Here is a 12217-nt window from a genome sequence, read left to right as displayed (position 1 = left end):
CCCTTAACTTATGTCTTTTCATATTCTTCTTTCTCATATTTGTCATTTTTTAAAGAACAATATTCCATTCTACCCATATGTCACAATTTATTCAGCCCTTACCCAATAGGAAACCATTGTTGCTACCAAACTCCCTCCACAAAAACCCAAACCACAAAAAACTGCTGTTACAATACTTTTTCTTTCTTTCTTACTTTGTTCTCCTTTGGACATTGCTTACCTGGGTATCTCTGGGTCAAGAATTTGAATTGAAAATTTTGGTAATTTTTATTTCATAATCCCAAATTATTTTCAGGAAGATAAAGAGTAACTCAAAGCTCACCCAATAGTATATTATTATTATGCCTTTGTCAACTTGGTAAGTGAACTGAAACTTCAGTTGTTTAATGTACATTTATTTCTTTTACATTATAGCTTGATGGCAGGTTAATTCTGTAGTTGTTGATAGCTTTTCTTTCTTGTACTGAATCCTTAGTGGAGCTTACACTTTAATCACTTATTTATTGGACAGTGGTGCATATATGTGTGTACATATATACTCATATAAATGTTCTTATGATCATAAGATCACAGACTGAGAGCTGCAAAGTCCTTGGAAGTCATCCACAACAAGTTAATGATTTTACAAACGAAGAGTCTAAGACTCAGTGAGGTTGTGATTTGCCCAGGATCACACAGCTAACAAATAACAGAGCTAGAATTCGAAACCAGATTCTCTATCCCTTAATCCAGAGTTCCTTCCATAGCACCATGCTACTTCTCTGAATCTCAGATATCAAGCTTCTATTAGTAGATGCTAAATGCATCATCCCTATCCCTTGTTTGAGTATGAATTCTCCCCCTAGCCACAGCTGTGCAAGTTACCTCCTCTTATAACATTATTGTAAAAGGAAGCCTGGTATTATAGAAAAATGATTCAATTTGGTTTCAGGTACCTGGGTTCAAATCTTGCCTTGCCAATTATTTTACTTGTGTGGCCCAGGACAGTTATTTACTTGTACTAGGCCTGTTTGCTCAAGAAGATTGCACTAGATGTCCTCCAAGGTCCTTTCTAAGTCTATAATCCTATATGATCTTTATATATGAGCTGTTTATCCACCTTGGAACATATTGTGATTTATGTTATTAAGATACTGGTCTGAAATGACAGCATGCCAAATTGCTTCCAAGTTTTTCTAATAATTCTTATCAAATAACCCTTCCTTCTATAGTTTGTGTTCTTGCTAACCCCTAAATCTTAAATGATTATGTCAAGAATGTTACTGCTGTCATGAAGCAGCATGGAAGTAGAGACCATTTGGGTGTGGTTCTCTGCTGGATTCTAAGAAATTGAGGAAAATCAGAAATCAGTGTGAACCAAGAACTACAAGAAACCTTGAGCTATAACAGAAAGTGATAATTATAATAAACAATTTACAAGGAAGTTTTAAAAAATTAATTGGGAAAGATTATTAGTGAATCAAAAGAAAAAGTGAAAAAGGATTTTAGATAAGAAATATGAATCTCATTTCATGAAACAAATACCTGATAGCTCTAGTTCATCTTAAAAACAAACAAACAAACAAAAAAACAAATCTCAATTTTCTATCCTCATCCCTTGGGAACCAAATGGATAACTAGATTTTCCTTATATAGGTTGGTCCCATTCAGAAATCAACATTTTTCATATTTTAATCACAGGATAGATATTGTACTTATACAATTTGCTATTTGTTTCTATTGAATGTAACTGAACCTTTTCTCCTTGACTCAGCATATCTCCATTATGAACATCAATTATTACACTATTGTAAATCAGGTGACTTTAAGAATTACCACTGAAATGTGTAAAGACTGTTACTATGCCAAATGACCTGAGAACATTTAATTTTTTTGGCAAGGTTTTCTATCCCCTTTCTAATCAACTGCCATTTTAAATTATTTTCAGTGTATATATTTGGAGCAGTCTTGCTCACCTTACTTTTCTGTAGTGGATTTATAAAATAGATAACCTAGTGTAAAATATCTGAGTGAAGACGTAATTTCTTATATTTGCAAGCTAAAGGTTTTGATACCTATTCTGGTTGGATTTAACTATTCATTTCTTCGTTCTTAACTATATTCTATAAATGAGGTGTTACCATACACATACATACATGAGTATAAGGACAAGCACATAAACAAAAAGCCTTTGTAGTATGAGAATTTATGGGTTTTTTTCATTAATAAAATGACTGAATTTGGGAAAGGGAACCACAACTCTTGCTAAGTCATGGAAAATCACTATTTTTATTGAAAGATGAAATAACTACAAATTTTATTTTCTTGCTGATAGACAATATAGTCTATAAATGACCATGCATCTTCTTGCCTTTATTTGACTCCTATTATTTGATTCTCAAAGGAAGCATGCATACATGGACATTAGATTAGGAACCAGAAAACCAGAGTTTTTGGTCCTGGCTCCCCCACTTACCATGTACTTTTGTTTTCTTATCTGTAAAAGGGGAAGCATACTATCTTTCAGACCAAACTTCACAAACCAATCAGGCCAAATTAAAAAATACTTTGTGTGAAAGCATTTTAAAACTATGAAGTGTTATACAAAGTAAAAGATTACTATTTGTGGTTAATAAAGGCTTATTTTAAACTTCCTTAATTCTTTTCTTCATTACTTCCCTATTGTGCTAGTCAAATGAAACAAAGTTTTATGTTTTGTAGGATCTTACCAAATTTGGTATAGCCTTCAAGCTACCTGGCTAGAAAAATATTAATTTCTTTTGGAATGGCAGATATTTGAACAAAGCCAATTACTTGTGCTTTGTGTATCATTTGAGAAGGAAATTGGAGGCAAGAAACCACAATTTTCTAACTTTAAAATAGGGACTGTCAAATCTAAAATGCACCTAAAATTCAATAAACATTTATTAAATTGCCACTAAGTATACAAAGGGGAAAAAAAAGTCCCTGCCCTAAAGGAGCTTACATTCTATTGGGAAGATACATGTACATACACAGAAACAAGATAAAATTAAGGAAATTGTATTAACAAACTGAGAAGACAAGGAAAAGTTTTATTAGAAGAATACTCGAATGAGGCTTGAAGGAAAGGATTCTAAGAGGTGGAGGTGAGGAAATACTGCATCCCAGATATGCCATAGGGGAGATATCACCTATGTAAACTCAGAAGCTCAAGATGGAAGAAATTAAGTTTGGAGAAGAACAAGCAGACCAAGTGAATAAGTGAAAGGTAGTAATATGATAATATGTCTGGAAAGGTAGTCTGCTGTTAAACTGAGGAAGGGCTACTTTAAATGTGAGATCAAGAAGTTCATATTTTATGTTAGAGGCAACAAAGACCCACTGAATATTTTTGAGAAGGGGAAATGACACAATCAGAACTATGTTCTAGAAATATCACTTTGGCAGGTCTGTAGCAGATGAATTGAAGAAGGGACAAACTGGAAGCTGAGAGACCAAAGAGGAGTCCAAGAAAAAAAGGTGATAGGGGCCCTAATCTAAAATGGATTTGAAAAGATGATGCATCTCAGAGATATTGTGGAGGTAAAAATCACTCAGACTTGGCAAGGGAATAATGTGAGGGAAAGTAAGAAACACTGTCCTAAACAGTATGTGAAGCTGGATGATTGGAAGGCCGGTGAGATCCTCAACAGAAATGGGGTATTTTAGAAGATAGCCGGAGTAAGGAATAAAGATAATGAATTCTGTTATTAACAGTGTGAGATGCTGATGGGATATTAGGTAAAGATATCCAGTAGGTAGCTATCAAATGTGAGCCTAAACTTCAAGAAAGAGTTTAGGACTGGGCTTATATATTAGGCTTTTTTATAGAGACACTTGTACCCAAGGGACCTAAGGAGATTACAAAGAGAAGACAGGACAGGACCTTGGAAGACACCCAGCATTAGGTGGATAAAGGATGGATGATTATCCATCAAAGAAGTCCAAAAGATAGTAGAAGAACCAGAAGCAAAATGACAACGAAATATCCACCAAATGGTTGACAACATAAAAAACTGCAGATGGGTAAGGACTGAAAACAGACCAATTAGAAGTTAAAGAGATCACAGGTAACCTTAGTGCAATTTCTAAAGAAGGATGAGATGAGAACACAGGTAACAAAGAGCTGAGAAATGACTAGTTTATAAGAAAATAAAACTGCAAAAACATAACATTTTCTAGGAGTTCAGTACTGATAGGGAGGAGAGATACAGAACAACAGCTTGAAGATAGGACAAGACCAAATTAAGCAATATAAAAATAACATATGCTTAAACTTCTCAAAACAATTCAGTACAAATATATACCATTAAGCATTGAGGAAGGTATAACATACTAAAGATTTCCTTACAAAGACACAGATGTTGCATATTCAAGCCTACATTTTATTTTCAGACATATATATGGAAAGAGGGCAAGCTGATTCCTTTCAAATTCTGAAAGTCTGTTTCCACAATCTTTTGAAAAGGACTGAACTTTTTAAATTCTAATGACAATGATGCCATTAATTCCCTTGAAGTTGTCTAATTTAACCTTTGGAACCAGCCTAACAGAAGGAAATTGATCAAGAGTATACATTTCACTGTCCTTTTAAGTCACCCATCTCAAATGGGTTATCTTTACTTTTATGGCTCATGCATAGCTAACATGTGCAGGGACTTTCATCACAGCCTAGTTTTCTCTTGGATAAAGGAAGTATACTCAAAACCCTAATTCAGGCACTTGGGAAAACAAATATGGCAACATCTGAGGAAGTGAAGTGAGGTATATTTCTCTGAAGAGGGTTTACACCTCACAAAGCACAAAGTTGATCCCAGCAGATAATGATTTTTATCATTTATTGGATTAAAAAAAAAAAAAAAAAGAAATACACAGCAAATCTAAATTACAACACTTTATTGCAGCATCGGCAAAGGTCAGATTTTTGAAGCTGGTGAAGATCGGGCAGCATTTCCATGTGAAATGTTACAACTTTACAAGTTTTGTTTCTTATTTAATTCTACATGCAGAAACTGAAACAGTGGTAAAAAGAAAAAAAAAAAAAGAAAATGGCTAGAAAAAAAAAGTTTTTAATCAAGTAGTAGCATACAGATGTACTTTTTAACTAAATGTACTATGCCTACTAGAAAGCAAACAAAAGACACAACTATCCTAATAAACAACAGATTGTCAGAAACGGACCAAGAAATCTCCTTTCTATTTGGGGGAGAAGGGGTAGGGAAGCAAAAAAAAAAAAAAAAAAGAAAAAAGAAAAAAGAAAAAAAAAGAAAAAAAGAAAAAAGAAAGAAAGAAAAAAAGCTCTACTTGTTTCCATATTTTGTTTAGAGACAGAGGCTATGAACCCATGAAGACCAACAAAATTCTGATCAATTTCTTTTTGCCCTTTGGTCATTTTCTATGACATGCTGACTGGCACATTTTGGTTTTCAATGATACTTACAATGGGCTTGACTTTATCCCTGTTCTTAAGCTGGTTTCAGATTTTTTCTAAGTGATCTGGATCAACATTCTCTGTATAGTAATAGTCTTTATTTTTTTTTCTTTTATCTTAATAGACAATTTTATCTCACTGGCTTTGATGGATAAAATTGATTTCTCTCTCCCATCCTTTGCTCCTTCAAACAAATTCTAAAATGAAAGCCTTCCTGGTGGAGTATCTGGTGTTTGGATATCTTTCATCATTTTGTTGTCCTGCATGTAAGATTTGACTAGAAGATTTTACTGCTTGCTCTATACTTTTCTACTGTAGTCTTGGAGCCCCCAAATGTATCTTCTTCCAACACAGGATGTTCAATTCAGAGACAATGTAACTCACATCAAGTTTAAAACTTAAGTTCTTTATCCCCCATACTGTTACCATCAAAACCTTTTCTGCTCCGGCACAATCCATCTCATTGACAGTTGTTCTTGGTGTAACTGCTCAGTAGTAAAGTTAACCATCTCATTTCTTTACCTCCATTCTCATGAGAAGATTAACCCTCGCGTGGTTCCCATAACAAAAGGCCTTTTATGCCATAACTGGAAGCTTCAGCTTGTTGCGGTGTTAGTGGAGGCTGGTGTTTCTGCCTCATGGCCCCAGCCTGCCCCAGGTTTAGATTCGCAACTCTCTAGCCCGACATGCTGAGATGTGTCCACTGCTCTCATTCAACTGCTGGAGGACTCCACTATCCACAACATCAGAGATACAGGACCTAATGAAATGACACTTGCTGCTGGATCAACGTCTCCTAAAGGTATAAAGAAGGCAATTTTAAATATTGAATCATTGTAGAACTAGAACTATTGCCAAAGAGAGAAACAGTGCTCTTGCTACAGTGATTATGTAACAGATGTAGCTTCTCCAAACAGAACCAGTCCTATTACAAAGTATACAACCTCTCTTCCAGACTAAAGCAAAATAAAAGGTAGCAAGTAGTACATTGGAGAGATCAATTTTTGTAGACAATGGGTAGAATGGATGACTTTCTGGCTCTTTTTTTTTTGGGGGGGGGAAGGAGGACTAATTTTTAAGCTGTTTTGGATGCAGTTAGTTTCTTAAACAGGAAGTTATATTAATGAGGAACATAAAGAATAAGACAGAAATATGTAAATTGAGTTTATTCAAATCCTAATTCTTTTTGCTGAATGTCAGTGGAAAATACTCCAAGAGAAAAAAGAAAAAAAATTTCCCCTACTTATCAATCAAAACAAATGCCAAAATTAAAATCATTTGAATAAATGGAAAACTGCTCTACAGGAATTATTTGAGAAGATAGAAAATATTTTCATCTTGGGGGTACTCATGGGTCATACAAAGAGTAAGTGGCACCTGAGTCTTGGAGAAAGATGACACTTATGTCTATGCAAATTCATGGAAGTAAGAAAATAATACGTTGAATATAGTGTCTAATTTGGCTGGTATATCTTGTGAAATAAGGCTGAAAAATTAGGCTGAAGTCAGATTGTGTAAGACTTTTGATAACTTCATTTTATCCTAAAGAAAAACAGAAAGATACTCCAAAGTTTTTGAGTGAAGCAGTAGAATGTTGACTTGTGCCTTAAGAATATTACTTTGGTACTGTGTGACAGAAAAATTGGAAGCTGAGTCCAATTTACAATAGTTAAGAGCAGGAATGAACCTCTTAACTATAGTAATGTAAGTAGAGAGAAGGAGATGTTATAAAGGCAAGCCTGATAGGATTTGGCAGCTGATTAAACTGGAAGATGACATCTGAACAACTGGAAAAGGTACCAATTACAGAAATTGGAAATATGAAGAGACAGCCTATTTGGGGGAAAGATGACAAAATTTTGATTCAAACTTAATGAATTTCAGATTCTAGAATATTCAAGTGTAGAAGTCCAGCAAGTATTTAAGAGATGACAAGGAAAAAAAAGTGATGAAGAGAAATTAGAGATGGTTGAATACTTTTGTTATATCCTTGACACAGAGAACCCCATGGAAGCAGATTAGATCACTAAAAGAGAAGGGGGGGGGGCGTGGAGAGAGAGAGAGGGATAGAGAAAGGGAAAGAGGGATAGAGAGGAAAAGAAAGAGGAAGAGAAGAGCAAGGAAGAGGAGAAGGAAAAGAAGGAAGAGAGGGAATGATCATAAACTCAGTACATTAGAAAAATCTTATCTCAGAAGGATGCTATAGTTATGCCACTTCAAACTGCAGATAAATTAGCCCCATCTCAATATATCCATCATACAACATCAACAAGGAGAAGCTTTAAAGTTTGGAGCTGAGCAAAGATGTAGTTTGGATGGTGAAAAGGCAAAAATATCAATGGAGTCTTCAGGATTGAAAATTATTTTAAAAATGAGTAGATTAGGAATCAAGAAATAATGAGTTCTATGAACAAAAGATCTAGTTCCAGTGTATACTATAACTAAACACTCCACACTTATTTTAGCTTGAAAGCCCAATGACAAAGTCAATGACTTAATTTACACACACAAGCTTCGAAGATCATTAATTATATATTATGGAAAAAACTCTGCACTTATAATCAGTGTCCCTGCAAAACGATAAAAATCTACAAAGAAAACTATAAAATATGCTGTTACATAATTTTCTTCTAAATGTATTTCTCTTTATTTGTATTTATATATCACCATCATTAAAATCTGTTTTGATGCTAGAAAAATATAAAACCAAACTGAGAATTGCAATTTCTCAGTCTCTTCTTTCAAGTACTTTTTGTGTAAAAACAGAGATTTTAACATGTCCCCATATTCTTGGCACATGTAAGTGAAGTGGCACAAATAAAATATAGGTAGGTCTGTTTGCAAAAAAAGTCAAGATCATAATTAAAAAAAAAAAAAAAAAAGGCACCAAAATATTAAGAGCATAATTCCATAGGATTGTGTTCTTTCAGGTTATTTAAACAAAATAAATATTTATGACTTAAAAACTATGCTTAACATTATTATCTGTATTTGCCCACTTTTACCTACTTTTATATGTATAGAACACCTATTTTTCACAGTCCTGTTAACACACTTCTAGACAGATTATGCATTCTGAAACCATTAAAAAAATGGAACTAGCTTTCACAATAATCGAGTAAAGATGACAGTGCTGAGGCTAGACTAATGAGAAACTATATACTTATAGAAACAATAACAAAACAGATTCTCTAGGCTACCATTTCATTTAAACATTCTTAAAAGTTCTTTGCAATATGCTGAGATAATTATCAATCTTGAGCACTAGCTTATGGTTCTCTACTATTACAACGAATTAAGAGGAAGGAATGAAAAGATTAATTTACTTCTGCCAGTGCTAAGATAAGAATGCTATGATTTTTAGTAGAATCTACCTGACAGATGTATTGTCATCAATTTGAAACATTCTTTAGAAATTTCTTTATACTTTTAAGAAATGAATTTGTAGCTATAAATTAAATATTGAAATCATAAATTCGGGTGAAAAGGTCTATCATTAGAGAATATCATAAATACTTTATGGAGTGCTATTGATAAGAATATTCCATATTCATGGAAAAGTAAGGTTTTTAAGAAGAGATTTAAGAAAAAAAGTTGTAATTGCTCAGGCAGGTCACTTTCTTCCCAAAATATAAAGAGGCAAAAGAAGCTTAAATTTGCAGAATCAGAAGGATCAATGGGGAAAACGTCAAAGATTAGGAACAGATAAAATAAGTTAAGAGAAAGTTTTGAAAAGTAATCAGGAAACTGTTAATAAGCTAAGGAAAATTATAAAAGGATAAAAATGACTTAAATAGGATTAATGATTCAATATACATATACACACATATATGTTTATATTAGACATAGTATCTTTTCTCCCCTACCAGATTATAATCATGAAGGTCAAGATACTTATGAATCTTTTATCTATCAATATGCATTTATTAAGTATCCACTACATGTCAGGTACTAAGTTGGGTGCTAGAAATACAGAAATAAAATGAAAAAATCCCTGCCCTTGAGGAACTTTTATTTTATCAAACATAGCTCTGGTGAGCAGATTTTTAAAAATGATACTAAGCCAATATAAATTTTAAGGGGGATATTGAGGGAAATATTAGTAACTAAAGAAAGAACAGAAAAAGAAGACATTTCAGGCATGGGAAGGAAAGCAAGGATTGTGCCAGGATAACCTTATCCAAAGGAACTGAAGTGAAAGATGCTATATTATGTATAAGGTAAGGAAGTACAAGTAGGCCAGTTTGCCTGAACCATAGAATAGATGAAGGAGAGTAATATATAATAATCCTAATATGACAAGTTAGAGGCAACTTTTGAAGGGCTTTAAATATCAAAGAGGAATTTATGTTTGATCCAAGAATCAATAGGAAGACACTATAGCCTTTGGACAGGGAATCAGATCTGTGGCTTAGAAATATCACTTTGCCCATCACTATGAAGTATGGATTGAAAAAAAAAAAAAAAAAAAAAAAAAAAGCAGATGTGAGGTAGGCCACTTTGGAGACTGCTGCAATGGTATATGTGAAAGATGATGAACACCTGAAATAGGGTAGTGCTATATAATGCATGAAGTGAAGATACAAGATATTTCATGGAAGAAAAATCAAGAAGACCTAGCAACTGATAAAGAAGGGGGGAAGTATTAAAGGAAGAGTTTATAGTTTAGGATATTCTGAGGTTGCTAAACTGGGGTGAATTTAAGGATGATGTACCAAAAATATAATAGGAACTTAGGAAGACAGGTTTTGGAGTAAAGATAATGAGGTGCATTTTGAACATGTAGAATTTGAAATGTTTACAAAAATGTTTATGAGACATTCAGTTGGAAATGTCTTAGTGATATATGAAACTGCAGCTCACAAAAGAGAACAGAACAGGATATGGAATCATTTATATATAGATCATAGAACCCACAAAAGCTAATAAGATCACCAAGAAAGAATGTAGAAAGAAAAGGCAGCCATAGATAAGAGAGCTGAGATACATACACAGTTAGGGCATAGATCATGGGGGACTGAAAAAGAGAATTTGTACAGGAAGAATTGAGAGCAACAAAATGAAAATCAGAGAAAGAACATTTAGGATAATCATACAAATCCCAGGATAGTGCTAAAGCTCTTAAAATTTTGTTGAAGGAATAAAATTCTACTCTAAAAAACAAATTTGTAAGATAGTTTCTCCAGAATTTTTTAATTTCAAAGATCACAACACCCTAAAGTTTTATAACTAGAAAAAGGCAAATACTGCAGTAAAAGGAGAGAAATCATAGTGACTGAATAAAAACTTCAATGAAAGAGAAATTCTAACTCTATTCAAAATTTTAACCAGCTTCCTAAACAAAGGTCAAAGGAGTAAACAACATACTCCAGATAAAAGAAAAGTCCAAAGTTTCAGAAGTGACAGAAATAGAACAGTTGTTACTAAGAACACTATAATGTGTTTAAAGTTATTAAAAAAAAAAAAAAAAAAAAGCAAAAACAACTAGTAATGGTACAGAATGAATGTTTTTCATTGCTTATTAACCTAGTTTTCATATTTTGCCACCAATAAAAAGTCTATTATAGGTATGTAATGAATACAAGTAATTTTTTAAAATGCTGTTATACATATGGATCAGATAGCTTTCTTTTTCATTTTTCTAATTAAATAGATTTTTTTAAAGAATAAGAATTAACAGATATTACACCAAAACCCAAACTATTATAAAAAACCAATTTTCTTAAAAATAATTTGGTTAGGATTGCCTATATCCATGAAATTCAAAGAAATATTTTTTCTTTTCTTTTTTTTTCCCTGAGGCTGGGGCTAAGTGACTTGTCCAGGGTCACACAGCTAGGAAGTGTTAAGTGTCTGAGACCACATTTGAACTCAGGTCCTCCTGAATTCAAGGCTGGTGCTCTATCCACTGGGTCACCTAGCTGCCCCGAAATATTTTTTCTTAAAGAACAAACATATGCTCAGATGGAGTCAGTTCAACATAATGGCTATTCTTTAAATATGGATTTGGAACTGACCTACCTCCATCTACCATAGAGAGAAAGAATATATTTATAGGACCATGCTTATAAGTTGATAAAAATGTAAATACAGTGGTCAGATAAAAAAGTGTCATGGGCTTCAATTTCACAAATCATAAAAGATGGATTCAATACAATGAACATTAATTATGTACCTTTGGTACACTAAACACCTGCCTAAGTACTAGGAGAAGTAAAAAATTCTGCTAAGACATGGTACCTGCCCTCATGGTACTTACAGTTTAATAGAAAAGGTATGGTAAAACTAGCAGACAAATTACAAGATCTTATTATCGACTTTTTAAGATGAAAAAACAAAAGTTACTTCACTTTCCAGAGTTCTTTAAAACATGTGTATTTAAATAAAATACCAGGGAGTCACAACAATAACTTGAAATACTGAAGAATGGCTTAATTTGAGACTCTTAATACAAACTTAATTATCAAAATAATACACTCAAATGGTGTTAAGTAATTTTGGCATGGATTCCCACCAGGAAACTTCAGAACCAAAACACACATCTAAAACAAATTCCAACCACATACCTAAAAAATAAACACATTACTGTTTTTTAACGTTAAGACAATTTCAGTCTGTTCTTGCACATCAGGAAAAAAAAAAGTGAGGCCTAACTATAACTAGAATCTTAAGAGGAAATGTAAAAAGGAAAAATAGAAATAAAAAAGTTTACCCATGAATGATATGAAACCAAAATGTGTGCTGTTAAAATCAATTTTTAAATAAAGCATCATTATTTAAAATTAA

At 33.1% G+C, this 12217-nt stretch overlaps 1 protein-coding gene across 6 annotated transcripts in view; it reads right to left on the bottom strand.

Annotated features, from left to right (window-relative positions):
• The window catches only part of UPF2 (UPF2 regulator of nonsense mediated mRNA decay), a 183913-nt gene that overhangs the window by 70599 nt on the left and 101097 nt on the right, over window positions 1-12217 (bottom strand). For 5 of the 6 annotated variants that reach the window (XM_074268647.1, XM_074268645.1, XM_074268651.1 and 2 more), the window contains one exon: window positions 5528-6227. The exons of the other annotated variant lie outside the window; for it this stretch is intronic. In XM_074268647.1, coding sequence (XP_074124748.1) covers window positions 6218-6227 — 10 coding nt within the window. In that variant the 3' untranslated portion in view covers window positions 5528-6217. Of the gene's footprint in view, window positions 1-5527; window positions 6228-12217 lie in introns of those variants that run through there. 6 annotated transcript variants of the gene reach the window in all.

The sequence above is a fragment of the Sminthopsis crassicaudata genome, chromosome 5 (assembly GCF_048593235.1).
Source record: "Sminthopsis crassicaudata isolate SCR6 chromosome 5, ASM4859323v1, whole genome shotgun sequence".
Classification (NCBI taxonomy): domain Eukaryota; kingdom Metazoa; phylum Chordata; class Mammalia; order Dasyuromorphia; family Dasyuridae; genus Sminthopsis; species Sminthopsis crassicaudata.
Note: the sequence above shows the minus strand (reverse complement) of the source record. Positions and strands in the feature narration are given on the sequence as shown.